The sequence below is a fragment of the Catharus ustulatus genome, chromosome 2 (genome assembly GCF_009819885.2).
Source record: "Catharus ustulatus isolate bCatUst1 chromosome 2, bCatUst1.pri.v2, whole genome shotgun sequence".
Classification (NCBI taxonomy): Eukaryota; Metazoa; Chordata; class Aves; order Passeriformes; family Turdidae; genus Catharus; species Catharus ustulatus.
In genome coordinates this window covers 21,220,019-21,239,231 of record NC_046222.1, presented here as the reverse complement: position 1 = coordinate 21,239,231, position 19,213 = coordinate 21,220,019, and the positions used below count along the sequence as shown (strand labels likewise).

Sequence of the window (19,213 nt, the reverse complement as noted above, 5' to 3'; positions counted from 1 at the left end):
TTTTGGCTGCCCCTAGCAGGAGGGCTGTGAGACTGGCAAAGAGGATGCATGGGTGGGGTGACAGGCACCTTTGACTTCCCTAAGTTTTAGGCATGACTGTCCTTTTCAATTAATTAAAAAAAAAAAAAGCCAAAGGAAGCAGTAAATCAGTTTTGGGGAGGAAAGGGGCTATGTTTAACCTTCAGTTAGGATTGAGGTCTGAAAGTCTTGTAAATAAGTGTCTCTGTGTAGCACTGAGAAAATCATGTAAGCGTTCCCAGCATGCTGTAGTGACTAATGTAGGCAGCTTTCCTCCCAGACAGATGGCAATTGAAGATTAGCATCAGATATAATTAGCTTTCCTTTTGCATAGGTAAAAAAACTGAAGTACCTAATTCAGGGCTATGAGCTGCACTGTAAGATGGATACCCACTAAAAGTTTACACTGCAGTACAGACTGTTGTATCATTTTATTGCTCTGAATACACAGAAGTACATAAATGAACCTGTGCAAACTTTTATGCAAGGAGCTGAATTCTGTTACAGCAACTAATAGTTACCCTGTGAAGAATTCTAGTTCTAGGTTTACATTGTTTAGCCTGCTCATTTTTTCTTTGTTATTGTTACGAATTTGATTTCAGTTTTGTTTAAGGAAACACCATGGATGGTACTCTAAATGCTGAACTCAGTTTTACCTTCATCTGTGTTCCACTTAGGAAGCTCACTACCTTACAAATAATTTATCTTTTTTTACATTTTGTGTATGTAGACTAACTGGTAAGCTTTCCCATTCAGAGAAGATGCCAGGACTTTACAGTGTTAAATGTTCTACAGACATACATTTTTCTACAGTGCTGTGTGTCTTGCAGCTCTCTGTCCTCAGGATATGCACTGTTTGGATATTCTGTGTGGTAGTTTTTCCTTTCACGTTTAAGAAACAAAACAAAGCACTAAAAGCCTTTAGGGGATCAGATACAGGCTCTGATGCAATGCTACAACAGTTTTTTTGTGAGTTCTAAGAGATGTTGTGTCCACAGAGCATTCTCGTGATTATGAAGTGGCTCATCAGAGCTTTTCTTTTGGGTGGTTTTGTTGTTATTGTAAATAATATATTTGAGCTTCAGTGCTAAGAAAACAAAGTTGTGTATAAAGAAGGCTTGTGAAAATAGTCTTAATGTTTACAATATTTAAGTTTTTCCAGTTTTGCACTGTCAGTTTGGGGTTAGTTTTCTGATGGTAGTTAGCACTGAAGTTCTGTGTTCTGGTTCTCATGATCAAAAGGCAAAGTCAATGCATTCATTGAGAGCGCTGGGAAATATAAGACATTAGCATTATCAGAGAAGCTGCTCAAACTGCTGGTGTCCTGCAAATTCTCTGAGCTGCCAGGATCCCTGCTGTGAGAAGCTTCCAAGATTTTGTAGTAGTGTGGGTGAGTGCTACCACTTATCTCCATTTTCTTCCCTCCCTGAATTAATTTAGCTTTGCACTTTCCACTTGTTTTGCTGCATTCCTGAGAATCCCAGAGCTCTCATCTGCACAGATGCCTTGTAGCAGATTGACTTGCAGAATTTGCTAGTGGGGTAAATTGCATCACAAACAGCTGGGGCTTTAGGGGATTTTTTTGGTTTTTGGTTTGGGGCAGGTTTTTTTTGGGGGGGGGGTGATGGTAGGGGTTTTTTTTGTTGTTGTTGTTTGTTTTTTTGGCAGTTGAGGCAAGACAGGCAAAAATGAAGAAATACTGTGTTTGGGTCTCTGACTACAGACACGTTTGGCATGTTATTTAAATGAAAATTTAACTATTCAGTTTTGTATGCTGGCTAGGTGCATGTTCACACCTATTTTCTGGGCCTCTTAATCCACTCTAACCTGCTTAATGTAACCGGTTCCTTTTTAAAATATGGTGAAATATTGACAATAAAAATTACAGTAGAAAGCTGTGCCATCTGACGATGGCAGTCCTAGTGCATTTGAAATTTGTCATGACTGGTGTTTACAAGTGCTACTGTGAAAACTAGTCACACAGAAAGCACCTGTTTCTGTTTAGGGACAGAGTCTGACACCAGTATGGATCAGAATTCATACTGTTGCAGGGAAGTGAAAAAATAATCTGATCTACTTGGGATTTATTGTCAATGTAGATGGGGGAGCATTTAACTTCAGGTGCTGGTAGTAAAGCTAGTAAATCAGCACTCTGTTATCCATCGGCGGGGGGGCAGGGAAGACAACAAAAACCCCACCACGTTTTTCCCCAGGCCCTTGAGAACCCTGATTTTGCTTGCAAGTGGGCTTTGGTGTTGTGGTTTTTTGTGTATTTAGTTTTCTTGGGTTTTTTGGAGGGGATTTGTTTTAATCTGGTGTTGAGATTTGTCCTTTGTTTCCCCCTAACTGACTGGTAGATTTAGTTTTATAATTCGAGCCATTTTAGTAAGAGCTGAGGTTAAATCACTAGCTCAGAATCAGCCAGGATGTTTTGGATATCCTAGGCATTGTTACAAGACAAAGCATGCCTTGTTTTAAGGTGAACTTAATGCTGTAGTGAACGTGCGTGTATAATAAATACAGATCAAATTTTCTGGTTGGACCTTTATTTGTTTAGATTGATCATAGTTCCTGGAGGAAAAAATGTTGAGCCGGATAGGGTTTGTATCTGAACTGTTTTGAAACCGGACTAATTTACCTTTTTCCATCCATTTCCCCTTCCACTTTTTTCCATTTTTCTTCTCTCTGGGAAACCTAAGAAGGATTGCTGGTTTGACCTTAATCCTCTGACTATGCAGGCACTTGTGGACAAAGAACAGTGGTATGAATGAGTAATTGATTTAGTACTGGGTTGCATATATTTCTATTAATAATTTTCTGTTTTTCTCAAGCATTGTATGGTATTTCCGTGGTCTTGGCTTTTTTCAGAGGAGGCGAAGAAGCAAAACAACTCAAAATCATGATTCTTGCAGGAAGAGCGTCTCAGGTTGACTGAAACCTTTCAGTTGTGTAAGTCAAAGTATGAGAAGAAAATAGCCTAAACTCTGATCCCCAGAATATGTTCCATGGCTTGTTTATATTTCAGTCCCTTCTGGAAAAAGAGCTGAAGAAAAAGGGGAAACAGTGGAAGGAAAGGAAGGAGCAGTGTTGTCACCACAGCCTGCAGAAGAGCTGCATGGATTTATAGTACTGTTTCTTTCATTTATTATACAGACACCTTTGAGGTGTAATATATAAATAGCAACCTAGTTTAGGCTGGCTGAAGCTTTAAAGGTTAATCTGGGAGAATCTAAGAGGGCTAGGAAAAGATCTATTAGCTAAGGTTGTATTACTGACTTTGTGAGTGGGGGTTTAATATTTTTTTAAAGATACAGTTAGAACTGGATTTTTTATGTTTGTTTAAAGCTTTGGGAGTTGAAGCAGAGCTATCTGTGCTCAGCTCTTCCTTGTATTTGACTTTGTGTGCACAGGTTAGCTTCTGACCATACCCCAAATAATTGTTTATGTATTGCACTGCATCTCTGGCTGCTGGCCATAACAGAAACAGCTCGTCTGTATTCCACGTACACTGGAGGAAGAAGGAGGGAAAAGAAGTGAAGTGTGTTATTGGGAAGACTGTGGAGGGTCAGGACAGGGAAAGCATATGGAAATGTCTGTTCCCAACTTACGTGTGCCTTTGCATAAATTGTCTGCTTCTTGTCCTCCCTCATCTCAAGGCAAGAAGATGATGATGTAGACTTGATATTACTCCTAATTGTAATTATAGGCAAGGTTTCTGGAAATTTGTGATACTTAAAAAGCATCAGTGAGATGAAAATCCAGTAGTTATTATTCTCTTTACCCTCAAAGCCACAAGTTGGGTTTGGACCTATCCAGGGCTGACTTTTAAGCTTGAGTTGGCAGTGTTTAACTGTGTGTCTATTATTGGAATGAGTCCTAAGCCATCTTGGAACATTGAAGAATACTGTTTTCTATTTTGGAGAGAAAAAAAATAATTAAAAACAACGTTTAACAGATGAAAAATATTAATCCAGATATTTCTTTTTTGTGCTTGTAGTTTTAATTGTGCGTCTGTACCATGCCATGGAGCATGCTGTCACCTTGAGCTGGTGCCAGGAATCCACACTGCACTGTGATAACCAGCCAAAATACTAGCTCAGATCTCTAGGGTGGCATAGCAACCCTGTGATAGCCCCAAGCTGGAGGTGACATGTTCTGCCTCTCAGCAGAGCTAAAGAGCTCAGCCTCAGACAGTTCACTGAAACTGCTCTGATTTGAGGACCATTTCAGTGGTACCCAGTGCCTGTGCTCCCTTGTATTTTGCTCACCAGGATTTTCTGGCAGGATGCACTGGCTGATGCTTTGTGCTACTGGTTTTCATCTGTGAAGCTAGTATTTCATGTTAGTTAGAAGTGATGTGAAATTTTGCATTGGTAGGCCCAAAAATGATATCTCTATGAAACAATGCACGTAATTGTGGTGCCTGAGAACAGGATCACAGCATTTTCTTTTGCAGCCAAACTGGGACCTGTTTCAGTAGGCTTTAAAAAGCTTTTAACTTGATCTAGGTTTGTATACATGCCTTCTTTGTTCTCCAAGAAAGTCTAATGAGTGTATGCAGCCTCTAACTTCTTTTGGATTCTGCCCCTGCTGTGGAGTATGTGTAAGAGCTCCTGGGTCCTCAGACAGAAGGGAGGGAAGGAGGAGTTACCACTAAATACATCACACCACCTCTCCTACTGTAAGAGCAAGGGAGTCTGACCATGGTGATGAGACTGTAAGTCAGGACATACAGGCCTTTTGCAGCTTTTGCCAAACCCTCTGTATTGATGACATGTTGTCTTTGAAGGCTGCAAACTTGTGTTTTTCTGGTCTTGTTTGATCTGATGAGGTGAGAATGTATGGGTCTGGAGATAAGGTTTGGAGAGCTTTAGGTGCTGTGTTGTCTCTTCTGCCCAAAACACAGAGACAGCTCTGCTTGTTCTTGCAGCCTTTGGGAAGGCAGCTAACCTTCGTGTTCTATCAGATGTGCTGTCTAGGTAAATTAGTATTAGGAGGGGATGAAAATACAACAGATTTAACTAGACTTGAAATCTTTATCAGTATCCTTTAGTCAAAGGGCATGCTTGTGTGGGAAGAGTTTTTGAGATGCTAAATACGTACATCTGCACAGCCACAAAAGAGGGGAAGTGTGAAAAACACGTTTTACTGTTTTGGTAAAATTTAAAAGGTTTAGTAAAAAGACAATAGGAGACGCACATAAGGCAAAGGGTTAAAACGGCTGGGTGCTTGGCAAGCTGCTAAGAGCACACGGTTGCTTTGCTTCGTTGCTGCAGGAACACTCTTTTAAATACACTTTACAATACATTAACCTGTTGCATATTTATAGACTTTCTTGCATAGTAAAAATTTCTGGGAACTATTTAGCGTGACTCTTTGGGTTCGTTTTTTTAGAGCATGTGCGTTTTTTGGCTTGTGGTTTTAATCTTTTTTTAATCATCTTTTAATTTGGGTGGTGGTCCTGGCCTTTTGCAGCTGATGAGTGTTGATAATTGTCATGTCAGCTGTAGGGTCCCTATTACACATTTACGGCTGTTATGTCAACTAGGTGGGTAGTTGAAGCATACTATCTCTAAAAAACTTATTTCTAACTTTTGCTATTAGGTGAAAAGAAAAAAACCTGTATTCATACAGAAAAGCTATTTTAAAATAATACATATAGTATTTCAGTAGTTGTGAAAAACCAACTGTATGTCATGCACTTGTACCAGAAGTGATGCAGAGATCTTGTAGACTGGGCAAAAAAGCAAACTGGAATAGCAATCATCAGTGAAAAACACTTAAGTTGGTTTTTCATTTTGCTTGGCCCAACAGGCAGTTTTGCTCCCAGAACAAAATAGCAGTATCTATTATCAAAAGACAAAAATGGAATAAAAGAATCCTGAATTGTCCACAAAGTAGTAAATGTATTGCTCTCTTGTGGTTCAGAATGTTTCACCATTAGCAGGATGATGAAGGGGAGGGAGACAGGCACTTAGGCCCTAAAACCGATTTATTGCAACCTGTCCTGAAATACTACACAAGGTCAAAAATGGGCACACCTCTAGTCTGTCTCCACCATAAATTAATGTCAACAGGCTACATTTCTGGCTGTAGGAGCTGATAAAGAGCAAAGATTGGCTAAATGTATTAAACATCTCTTCTGCTGTGAATGTTGTATCTACTGGACATTATTGCTTGCTCTTAGGTACTTGGAGGAAAGGTTATCTTGCTATTTGTCATCAGACTTGCTGCAGTATTTGGACAGAGAGGAAATGATAGGGGAAACATTGGAGACTTTCCTTAACAGAGAGAAGTTGTGTTTGGAGAAAGACTGTCTCTTTTTTTTTTTTTTTTCTTCTTTTTTTTCCCCCCCAGATACCTGCATACTGTGGAAGTAAAATGGGTAGTTTGGTGTGCTCTTGGAGAGAAAGAAGACAGCAAATGATTCCTCTACTGCTTATCCCCATGTTGTTGGAAGAGATTAGGGCAGAAAGTGTCTTACCTTCCATTGCAGGGAATAACATTGGCAGCAGTTACATATACAGTAATTTCACGATTATAAGCCGCACCTGATTATAAGTCACATTTACAATACAGAGTGTGATAAAAGGTATCTGTTCTATCACCATCTGTTGAGGGTGGGGGCAGTGATCCTTATCTCTGTGGGAGATATTCTGCTAATGGGCCATCCATTGAAACCAGGCAGGGCATTGTTCTTTATCTTTTCACAACCCATCCTTCCTCCAGCAAGTCATTTTCTGCTAATGGCCCATTGAGTCCCACTGTGGGACTGATAAAATTACTGCATCCCATTGGAAGTTGCTCCAGCCAGGGGGAAGAGCCCAACATTTCTTACCAAGATAAAACAGAGGTTTTGGGACACTAAGGTAACTCCTTTCTCCACTGGACTCCAGAGGAAAACTGGATTTCTCCACATCACCACTGGAGTTTGTTTCTTTGTAGTACTGTATTTCTATTTTAGTTTCCCTAGTAAAGAACTGTTATTCCTAATTCCCATATCTTTGCCTGAGAGCCCCTTGATTTAAAAATTATAATAATTTGGAGGGAGGGGGTTTACATTCTCCATTTCAAAGAGAAGTTCCTGACTTTCTCAGCAGACACCCGTCGTCCTAAAACAACAACTTTTCGTTCTTTGTCCATATATAAGCCACACCTGATTATAAACCGCACTCTGGGTTCGGACCAAAATTTTAGTCAAAATGTGCAGCTTATAATTGTGAAATTACTATATATGTGGTGGGATGCTGACAGTCCCTAGTGACATTTTGACACAGTAAAAATCTTAGGTTTTCTTAGTGTCATGCTTAGTACAGGTGTTCAGGAACAGGAGTAACTGCTTTGGTTTGGTGTGGGGGAGGACAGGTTAACAAGAACCTTTTTCAATTCTGATACTGCTAAATGTACAACTTCAAAACCGAATCTGTGTTGTTGGAGTGTTAGAAAACTAGTTTTAATTCTGGGCCACTTTGCTAGGAGAACCCAATACATCTCACTTAAACAATATTTCTGAGGACTTTCTGCTTAAACTGAAATCAAAAAGAACATTGAAAGTGATGAGAATTTCAGGTGCATGGTAGTGAGGGAAGGCACTAGACTGACTCAGCGACTTCAGTATCTTTTAGATTGTGTGGCACTGCTGTTGCGTAGTCTCTCTGCAGCATTCTCTTCCTGAAGAGGGGGAGAATTAATGAACAATGCAATTAGGCATGCACTTAGAGCTAGAACTGGAAGAGAGAATGATAAATAGAGTTTAGATTTGGCAGAAGAAATGCACTGGTACCATAATGTCCTCACGTTTTGCAGCTTGAGAAAGATGATGATGTGAGAGCTCTTTTCTCAGTTACCCTTTTGCAGCATGGTTGTTTCACCAGGCATGTGCTGCATCCTGACCAAAAGGAAGCAGTGCTGCAGGTCAGAAACTCAAACCCACAAAATACTGACTACATCTTAAAAATTCTGATGTTTCTTTTTAAACCTTTATTAGGTTTTTATGTGCTTTTTTTGCTGTCCCTTTAAATTTCAAGGTCTGCTCAAAGCGTATTTTCAAGCTCACTTCCTCCCCCACAACTACAAAGGCTAGAAATCAGACGTCCCAGTGAGCTGAAATTTTCAGGCTGTCACTTAATGGCAGCAGCAAAGAACTTACATTGTCTTGTGACAGTTTTTGGAGCTAAGATTGTTTTAAGCTGTGAGATACTTAATTTAGTAGTAACCACTTTATAGTTAAATACTTACTACCTCTACTTCAGTAGTAGTCAGAGGTACTTTACAAAATAAATAGGACAGATAGAAAAACTTCTTGCATTGTGCTATTAACACTAGTAATTTTTAAGGAAGAAGGTAAGGCTTATGAGTGTTATGAAAGAAAGGTGATGGTAGCATGGTCATTTGATTGCCCAGTTCAACAGCTGTAGATTCCTGCAGGGTTTATTCTATGGCATGACTACATCAGCTGCAAGTGTAAGTTGGAAGATAAACAGAGGTTGTGAGATAGTGGCTCACAGCAGATACCACACTGTACTAGAATAAAAACTAATTGTAAGTAATGATATGCCTCTGACAAGGAGGGTGGCTCTCTGCTTCCATCAAGGGGAAAAAAATACTAGCCTCAGGTCTTAAATAGTTAATCATCATATACTCAAATGAGTCTGGTGGGTTGATGGGAGCATAGGGGGATCTGTCTGTCAATAGGAGATGCAGGCTAATCTCTGAGGTCGTTTTAATACCGTGACAGAGTCAGTCTTGTATTATTCTGTAGTTGTAATTTTGACCTCTGGGAGAGGTGGGAAGTTGATCCACAGAAGTTTTCTTTAATGGGCATTTTTTTAATAGTAATTTATTTTTTGCAGCGCTTACGTATCCCATTACTTGCTGTCAGAAAATTGACCGACTGACACCAAGATCATCAGGCATGGTCATACTGCGTTCCTTGGTCCTTTCATTGTGTAGATCATTGTAGGGTTTTAAGAAAGAGGAGGAAATGGAATAGTTGAGTTCCAGCTTTGTTTTCGTTGTTTTGCTTAATTCTGATTGACATTGATCTAAGGGAGGGAGCCATGGCCTCTGTCACTTACGTTGATGGGCTTAAATCAATCTAATGGCTCTTGTGTTGAAGTAAATAAACTGGAATGGAATTGCTGTTTTCCATCTGAACAGTCTTCTCAATTCCCTATTTTCTTGCATCTCTGACTATGGGAATTTTCTAGTGCAATATTTGCATTGTAGAAGTTTGTTTCCCTTTGATTAATTTTCTACAACACTCAGCTGTTCTAAAATAGGAAGGAAGAGCTGGAAGATGCTGTCATCATTAAATACACCCAGAATAATTTCTTCTGTAAACAAGGCAATGGTTCTGTTTACTAAACCAGATTAAGAAGGACAGTCTTCTTAGTGAAGACTTTCTTGGCTACAGAACTTTCTTTCAAACACAGAATGAAGCCAGGCGCTGGGGGATGGGATGGTGAGAAGATACTTCTATAATTAAAGACCATTTGATGTGTCTAAGGGCTGAGTTAGGTAAACTCTTAATGATTTGTTGTTTAGAGCTGGTGTGGACCCATTATTACCTGTGTGCCAGGCTGAGTGTCCTACATGAAACACTGAAGTTGTTACAGATCCCTTATGATCTTGTTTGAAATGATGCTGACTACTGTTCTCGTGTTTTAATGATTTTTTTTTCCCAGGCTGTATGAATATCTTTGGAAATATTTTGCAAATGGAACAATTTCTTTTCCCCTCTGTGAAAAAATGCTGTTATGGATATTATTTTTGATTTTTAATAGATCCTTTATGGGCTGCTTTTCCTTGTCTTTTCTCTGTTTTGTAGCTTGGCCTCACTCTTCAGCAAGGTTCTTTCTTGCAATGAAGTCAGCAAAATCAACAAGTTAATCAGCTGATAATTTAGCAACTTTATCTGAAGAGCTGGTTTTTTATGCTTTTGTTTAACTGAAGTTTGCATTGATGAATTAGGGAGTAAGGACAAACATTTTAGTGGGATGTTTTGGGGAACTTTCTTGAAGCAGGAAGGGGTAAAAATACTGATAGTGAAAAGAAAATGCTACTAGAGCGTGCAGTGTCTTTTTTGAGTAAATAATAGCATCACTTAGATTTGAAAAAATTACGGAGTCCAACCATGAGCCCTGCACTGCCAGATCAACCACGCAAACATGTCCTCAAGTGTGACACACCTAGACGTCTTTTAAATACCTTCAGAAATTGCGACTCAACCACTTCCCTGGGCAGGCTGTTCAGTGCTTGACAACCTCTTCAGAATTTTTTTCCCCTAATAGCTAATTTAAACATCCACTGGTGCAACTTGAGGCTGTTTCCACTTATCCTGTCACTTGTTGCCTGGGAGAAGAGTTTGACCCCCACCTTGCTACAAATTGATTTCAGGTGGTATAGAGAGTGAACTGCTGCTTTTCCAGACATTTCACCAGCTTTACCTTTGTCTGGACTTGCTCTGGCACCTCAGTGTCTTGTAGTCAGGGGCCCAAAACTGAGCACAGATTCAAGGTGTGGTCTCACTAGTCCTGAGAGCAGAGGAGTGAGTGCTCTCTTCCCTCATCTTGCTGGCCACATTCTTGCTCATCCAGACCAGGGTGTTGTTGGCCTTCTTGGCCGTGTGGGCACACACTGGGTTATGTTCAACAAATGTTGACCAGCACTCCCAGGTGCTTTTCTGCCAGGCAGCTTTCCAGCCACTCTTCCCCCAGCCTGTGGCGCTGCTTGAGGTTGTTGTGACCCAGACAGAGGAGTTTGACTTGGCCTTGTTGAACCTCCTCCAGTTGGCCTTGGTGCATTGATCCAACCTGTCCAGAGCCTTTTGCAGAGCCTTCCTGCAGTCCAGCAGATCAACACTCCCACTCAACTTGGTGTTACCTGCAAACTGACAGAGTGCACTCGATCCCCTTGCCCAGACCATACATCTTCTTTAAAAATAATAAACAGGACTGAGCCCTGAGAACCTCACTGCAGACTGGCTGCCAGTTGCGTGTAACTCTGTTCCCCACCTGTATTTGGGCTCAACCAGCTTTTTACCCAGTGGCGAGCGCACCTATCCAAACCACGAACAGCCAGTTTCTCCAGGAGAATGCTGTGGGAAATGTTGTCTAAAGCTTTATGAAGGACTCTGTACACAACATACACAGCCTTTGCCTCATCTTCTGTACAGGTTACCCTGTCACACAAGGAGAATCAGGTTGGTCAAACCAGACCTGCCTTTCATAAACCCATGCTGCTGGGCCTGATCCTTCACTTGTCCTGTATATGTCTTGTCATGGCACTTTAGATTATGAGCCAGCTGCTGTTAATGACACTTAGCTGAACCTGGTAGGTAAATTTTCCTCTATTTTTGGAGTTTTAGGGAAAAACTCCTTCTGAATTACTGCAAAAAGTCAGAAATTGCTCTAGAAGTTGAGAGCGACTGGCAAGAAAAATTTGCAGTGACCCTTCAAGTGGAGTCAAGGAGATTGGAGCTGTAAAGCAGCAGTGCTACTTCCCAAAGAGTTGAAGGACTGGAATTGCAACAGCTGCAGCCTATGAAGTATTCCCTCCAGAACAGAGCAGGATAGTGTTTAGGATATACTTAAGATTGATAGATTTTTACCTGGTTCATTGCATGGCTTTGCTACTGGTAGGTACTGTTATAAAACCACGTCTACTTCTAGAATTAAATTCTGGTGAAAGATACGAGTGGAAAAAAATAAGGAAGTGTAGTGGCTTGTTGCACTCAAGTAATCATGACACTGTTAGGGGAGAAGTGGAATACTAGAAGGCTGTACCTGTCAAGTAAATTTCCATGGTAACTTGTGGCTGAAATGGCTATTTTGGACTTTAACAAGATTAAGCAACAACAGTTCATTCATAGCTACTGAAAAGGCTGTTCACTGTGTAAGATGTGAGTGATACAGGACTTGATTTTCCTTGAGTCTGTCTTGCCAGTTATGCGAATTTCTGATGTTACTCTGTTTTTCTTTCACTAGACTGTGCAATGAAGTGAAAACGCTGTTTGAAAAATGGACACTTCCTCTGATATTTCTCCATAATTTCAGAAGTTCAGCAGATGGGGTCCTAACTTTTCGTCCTCATTTTGCAATGTGTGAAAATAACATTTTTCTGTTGTTTCACCAATGAAGTTTGACTTGTGTCAGGAGCTGAAGACTTCAGGCATAAGCAGATAGTTTCAGTGCAGCTTCAAATGTCAAAAGTGGACTTAATGAACATTCAGTAATCCTTAAAAAAGCAGTAGAAGTTTGTGGCAGCTTATATCCTCTTCTGTTGCATCAGCCTATCTGCCTCCTGCACTTGTGCCAATGCTTGTTTAACTGTGTAATTATGGAAACTGATAGTGTGTGGCACAAGAAGCAGGAGAAGCATAGGTGCCTGTAAAGGCCAGCTGGTTTCTTTGGACTGCCAGTGGACAGAAGAGTTCTATTCTCACAGAACTCAGAGAGAACTTAGAGTGAACCCATGCTTCTATGCAGAGTATACACACGTGGTAGGTGCAAAGCAGCATGCAGCTCCTGGCTCTGGGTCTTGGTGTGAGAAAGCGAAATGGAGGGATCACCTGTCAGACTTGTGGTGGTAGAGAATGTCTGTAATAGCAATAGCTTTTCTTTTGTTGGTTTCCAGATAGTTTAGAAAATGTTGATGCGTTAGTTCATCTTGTGTTTCAGTTTCTTGGGTTTTTTTTTCTTATGTTTCAGGTTTATGAGTCATGAAACGAATTCTTCTGTTTTTTATCCTGGCTGCTGCTGTTATGTATGGTATCCTGCACGGAAATCTGTGGAGAAATAACTTCTACTGGTATGGTAATGGTTTGTTCCTCTAGAGTGCAGATACCTCATGGCTGTGTGAAAGATGTGGCTGAGTTCTTGTGTTGCTGTGTGCTTATTGGTAATCATCATAAGTGATTACTAGTCTGTGTGTATGTGTTCTGTGGTTGAGGTCTTTTGGTACTCTGAGGGAATCAATATGATTGTTCTGTCCTGTCACCTGTCCTCACGTGTCACTTTCACACCTAGTAATTAATTTGAGCGTGGTTGTATGGAGAGGTCAGGACCTCAGTGGTAGGGAGCCCCTCTGAAGTTCATGAAAATAGATGTTCAGGTGAGCAGTTACATGAAGTGCAGAAATAAGGTATCCACATCTTCCTCCACCCCATGGGGGTTTAGTGTTAGTTTGTTCCATTAAATGTCTGATAAGTGATGTAGAGGAGGCCTTCTCCACGCATGGGAATAACTGTAGGTGCAGGGGACACCTTTTGAAAAGCAGAAATTTGTTGAGGCCCAGCAGCAGCCCTTGAGGGCAGTGAGGCTTCACTGTCTCCAGGCTCACAGGACAAGTGACTTGGGATATAAAATTTGGGACATGTACTTGAAGAAGTTGAGTTTCCATTGATCTTAGCACAGCTGTGACCAGAACTGACCAGAGTGTTAAGAAGATAAGTGATAACTTTTTTTCAAGTAGTGGTTAATGTGCTCCCTTTATCTTGTTAATGGTGTACAATTGATACAAATAGCTTTCTGTTGTGGTTTCTGTTTATAGCAAACCACAGTGTTGTGACATTTCCCTTTTTGCAGGATTAGCTTTTATGGACAGACTTCCTCTGTGAGGGCTTCTCCTTCCTATGTGACTAGTGGAGTTACAATCAGTTACGATCAGTAAGTTCAGCAGTTGAATATTATTGTGGTGGGGTTGTGGTTTTTTTTCTTTTTTTTTTTTTTGGTTTTTTTTCTTTTTTTTTTTTTTTGTTTGTTTGTTTGTTTGTTTGGGATAGGTGGGAGGGATTGAGGCTAAAATCTGTAGCCTTTTTCCATTGGCTCCCTGCTCAGTTGTACAGTTGGGTCCAGTGGCTGCTCCTGTTATAAACACAGTGGTAAGGTGTCTGTCTGAAAGGAATTTGTCCATGTTATGTTTCCAGTGTTTGTTCAATATTTGTGGCCACTTCCAGTAATTGTCTCTAACAAACAGTGAACTGTTGGAAGGACATTGGCTTACAGTTTTCAAATCTGTGCAATTCTGAGTTATACCTGAATAAAGTTAGCACAGCTTGGTGGCAGCTTCAGTGCTTAAAACTTTATTAAACCAGAGGTGTGTTCCACTTGTGTTCAAGTGTGTGTATAGGCAGCTCTTGTGCTTGTGACTTCCTGCAGTTGGATTTGTGGGATTAATGAGCACCTATGCTAAAACTTGAAAGCGGACCTCTCTTCTTTCTGAAGCTGTCCTGCAAAAGGCCGTCTGTGAGGCTGATGCTGGAAAGCAGCAAGGTGGCCAGCTGATAGATTTCACAGGGTGCTTTCTCAACGTCAGTATTCATGTAAGAACTTGAGGTTACCAAAATCAATTCATCTTAATTTGGTCTCTTTGGCTTATGGTTCTAATGTGGTGGTTTTGTACTTCTATCCTTCATGCAGTCCAGAGGTACATGTTGCTCACACTGAACTTTACCTTCCTTTCTGGTCTTTGTATTTGTGATTAATTGGGCTGAATCTCCATGTTGGGAATATGCTTAGAAGTGTAAGTCTTAGCCTTGTTATGAGTAGAATGACGTATCCCCAAAGAATCTAATTTTCTTTAAAGTACTGCATTTCCTTCTCCAAACAAGACTTCATCTCCTCCCTGAGGAGTGATGGGGATGCTATCTGGAATGGCTGCAGGGTTGATTGAGCCCAGGAGTCCTGCTTCTCTGGAGGTTGGCTTTGGTTCTCACTTTTGATTATGCCTGCTTTGATACTTGCTGAACAAGGGAGATCACAGCCCCCTTGGAGCAGCAGTGTGAGATAAAAGCCTTTGGTAGTAGAAGTGCTGCAATAAGAAAGTTTCATCTCTATCAGGGGGAGGTAGTAATGAAATCTTGGTGTGGTCTTAACTCAGTAATCAGCTTTTACTAATTTGATTTTTTTCCAAGTTTTCCCACCTTGTTTCTGCTACTCTATCCTGGTCTTGCTATTTATTTGGGATTGGTTTTTTGCAGGCTACCACCTACGGCTGTGGAAAGGAGGAATGCACTGGACACTTGTCTCCTGAAACCAGCATTTGAATCTTTACTGGGGTGAGTCTTCTGTGGGAATTGAGGGGGAGGGGAAGGAAAGGCTGTGCTGATTGAGGTAGAACTGGGGTATTTACACATTTTGGAGCAAATGTTGAATAGTGCCCTGAGAAAACTTGGAAAGATAAGACCAGGTCCTGACTGAAGGAGTCTTAAACCTTTGCACAAAGGACTTTTTTTTCCCCTGGTACTTCTTGTATGTAAGAAAACATGGCTATGACTTTAATGCTGTTGTGGGTTTTAAAGCACATGGAAGCATGTAAACTTTGTGCCACCCAAAACAGACTTGTAGACTTCAAGTTTTAGTCATCTCCTGGTCCAGTGAGGTGATCCTGTTTCCCTTGCCCATGGATTGTGCCCAGGCTGTCTGTGTGTTGGGTGCAGCAGGGTAGCTCTAGTGTTCAGCAAAGGGGTAGGAATGGACTCAGAGGTACGCAGCAAGAAGGTATGTGCACAGCTAGGACAGTCTCACACATTTCTGTAGCTTCTTTAGAGACAGTTTGCATGAGCTGAAGATCTGTTCTGTGCACTTTGGTAATAGCCTGAGGAGGTTGAAAGGATTTCTAACCTCACAGAATTATTTATTGGAAAGGAACCAGAGCTAGAAGAGGTAGAAATAGGAGTCTTTTCTCAATAGGTAAATTATTTATTATGTCTGAGCTTACCAGCTGTTTCTGAACAGCAGAGCAAGTTACTAAATTCAATATGGGTATTCAGTGCCTCATATCTCAAAGCTAGCTGGTCTTGCTTAGTTAAGCTATGGCCCATTTCTCGGTGTGTGAGCTGTAGTGTTTTGTTTTTGTGGGTTCTTTTTCTTTTTTACTGTCAGTATCTTCTGAATACATAGAGCTTAGAGAGTGAGATAGTGGATTTAGGAAACTGAAATACAAGGTTTTCTTAGCAGCTATTAATATTCTTAATGGACAGATAAGTCGTGTGCTGACTGGGGCTTTTTGTGATTAACATTAGGTTTTCTAATGACTGTATACTTCCATTTCCAATGACTGTATACTTAACATTTTAATCTAAGACCTAATATGCAGGATCATGGCAAAGTCAACCAGTACACTGAGTGTGTGCATAGTTAATTCAAAGGTGAAGCCAAGGGCATGGTAGCACACGACATGTTTGTGTCTGCTGTTCATTCATTTTGCTGGACTTGGCAGTGAAAGTCCCTTCCCTACTATGAGAGACCCTTTTCTGTGGTTCCTGTCTTTTGACAAAAGAAATGACCCATTCTTTTTAGTTTGACACTTATAAAGTATAATCCCATCAAGTTCTAGTTTGTAGGAAGAATGTGCTTCTGAAGCAGACCTCCTTGTGATCCCCACACACCATGCTTCTCATCCCAGGATGGCCCTGGTGTGAATGCACTGGGATCCTTTCAGGCATCTGCTTAAACCAGAAGATGCACTGTAGGAGCACAGCCTGTGCTGCAGCTACTAAGGGCTGGGACCCTACTAGAGTTAGTGCAGAATATAAAGTACCCAAGATGTATGTTATGTGGACATGAGAACTCCATACTGTTTTGCTGCATGGATATATCCTTGTTGCCCCAAACAACTTACTAATGTCAGCACAGTCATAGTGCCACTTGTTTGGAATAGGAGTGCAGCTCAAATCAGGAGATGGTATTGTCAAGTTAAAACACTTTGCTTCAAACCCTGTTCTTACTTATTAAATTGCTATGTACAATAATAACTCTCAGTTTTCCTTGCTACCTCTGTTTTGTATTTTTCAAACCTGAAGTCAATCACTGTCTTCTTGGGTTATGTATTCTCTTAAATATGTAGTCTCGTGGTGTAAGCTTTGTCACACATTTTTAGTGAGTCTATATAAATTGTACGAATAGACAAGTTTTTTATCTCACTCTTTGCCTATAAGATCTTCCTGTTATCTGTGCTTTCCCTGTATTCATGGATTTTCTTCTTTAAAAATGGGTGATAATATGATAAAAATGGTGATAGTAGGGTAAAGAGAGCTTTTTACAAAGTAATTGCATGACTTACTGGCTTATGCAGGTACATCATGTGGTTTTTGAGACTTCTTTATTTTTTCCTTCATCAGTGTTGACAAAATATACCCGTTCCTGTGTGCTAATGATTTTATCAGAGTGGCAGAGTTCCAAGGGAGCAATAAGTTTGAACTACCTTATGGCATAAAGAGAGCAGGTTTGTATTTCCCATGTACCTTATTTTAAATCAGAAACACCTAAATGGCTTGTAAAGCCACCTGAATCTCTGGCCATGATCTTTCCTGTGCACTGATGCTGATCCTTTTGGGTTGTCTAGCGGTGTCTTAATGGCTTTGTTCAGTCCCTGTGACCTGACACCTTCCTGTTTCTAACAAGTAAAACACTGGGTTGAGGTTGCCCCTCTTAGCAGAGAAGCTCCAAAAAGATGTGAGTGAGGAGGAGTGAACCTTATTCAGTTTCTTTCTGTTTGTGTATGGGCTGAAGTGCTAGAGCTCAGCTATATTATGCTAGGGGAAATACTGGGTCAGTGTGATGGGCTTCAATCAGCGCACCTAAGCTGGTTGGAATCCAGAGTCCTATTGAGGCAGAGGTCCTCAAGTTTAGGCAGTTACATCAGGTTATTTTTACTGTCGTAGTTTTGACTGGGGTTGTTAATTTTCTTCTTAGTAGGTGGTACAGTGCTGTGTTTGGGTTCCAGCATGAGAATAATGTTGACAACACATGAATGTTTTAATTGTTGCTACATAGTGCTTACAGTAATTTCACGATAATAAGCTGCACCATTTTGACTAAAATTTTGCTCCCAAACCAGAAGTGTGGCTTACATTCAGGAGCGGCCAATATATGAACAAATTTTGGAAATTTCCCAACCCGGAAGTCCAAGCCAGCAGCAGCCTTGAGCCGAGGCGGAGCCCGCCCTGCCCCAGGCAGCGGGGCAGTGGCGGCGCAACGGCAGCGCTGCCCAGCTCCGGGGAGCGCAGCAGCGGCACTGGCCGGGCACGCCCCTCTCCCTCCTCCTGGTGGCACCGGCCGGGTATGCCGTTCCCCTGCCTCCCGGCGGCAGCGGCGAGTGGGGCTGGGGCCACTCCCTGGCGGCCGCCCCGAGCAGGGCCGAGCCAGTAAACCCCGTGATCCCGCGATTCTTTTACTATTTGGCAACTTTGTGAAAGTTGCACACGGATCCTCGCTGCGAACGAAAGTGCGGCTTACAATCCGGTGCACCTTATTTATGGAGGAAAAACGAAACGTTGCTGACACCCCAGAATTGCGGCTTATAATCGGTGCAGCTTGTAATCGTGAAATTACTGTACTCTAAATCAAGGACTTCTCAGTTACCCATACTCTGCTAGAGGGCAGGTGCACAAGAAGCTCAGGGGAAGATTGCCATGGCAGCTGACCCCAGCTGGAAAATGACTATTCCATGCCATGTAACAGGCTCAGTACTTAAACTGGTAGGGAGTTGTACAGGAGGGGCTGGCTGCTACCTGGCAACTGGCATTGGTCAGTAGGTGGTGAGCAATTGTATTCTGCATCACTTGTTTTTCTTGGGTTTTATTCCCCTCTTTCTTTCCTTTTCATTGCACATTTTAGCTTTTTCTGCTTCTCTTACCTGTCAAGTGTTGGAGACTGAGTGGCCGTGTGGCACTTACTTGCCATCTGGAGCTAAACCATGACACTGAGCTGGCTGCTCCTGCCAGGGAAGGTGTCACAGGGGCCGCAGGAGGTCATTGATAACACTGCCTGACTGCTGGACCTGTGGAAAGGTTTGCTGGCACATTCCCACTGCCCATGTTGGACAAGCCAGGGTAAATAGGGCTGACACCCTAAGGGCCTTAGCTACCCTTTTGGAAAGGGTTATGAAGTCTCAAATTTCAGATTTTTTTACACTAACAGGGCACCTTCTTAGTCTGGGCTTTAGACTTCTGATTTGCCCTCCATCAGTGGTAACAGGGATGGTGCATTTTCCTGCACTTCTGGGGTTACAGTGAGGAAAACTACATTTGGGAATGAGTTGATTTCTCCTCTGAGCCAAATTAAGTGTACAGCAGGAGCCTGCCCACCAGGAGTGGGTTGGAAAGGTGCCTCTGTCCAGCTTTTCCACAGATGTCTTCTTCAAATATACATAATGCTGTTACTGTCCCTGGCTGTATGAACCCTCTTGAGTC

General features: G+C 41.5%; 1 protein-coding gene across 10 annotated transcripts in view; it reads left to right on the top strand.

Annotated features, from left to right (window-relative positions):
* ST3GAL6 (ST3 beta-galactoside alpha-2,3-sialyltransferase 6) overlaps positions 1 to 19,213 on the top strand; it is a 90,141-nt gene that overhangs the window by 51,611 nt on the left and 19,317 nt on the right. For all 10 annotated transcript variants that reach the window (XM_033051151.2, XM_033051147.2, XM_033051148.2 and 7 more), the window contains 4 exons: positions 12,729 to 12,828; positions 13,605 to 13,685; positions 14,999 to 15,076; positions 17,141 to 17,244. In XM_033051151.2, coding sequence (XP_032907042.1) covers positions 12,740 to 12,828; positions 13,605 to 13,685; positions 14,999 to 15,076; positions 17,141 to 17,244 — 352 coding nt within the window. In that variant the 5' untranslated portion in view covers positions 12,729 to 12,739. The remainder of the gene's footprint in view (positions 1 to 12,728; positions 12,829 to 13,604; positions 13,686 to 14,998; positions 15,077 to 17,140; positions 17,245 to 19,213) is intronic.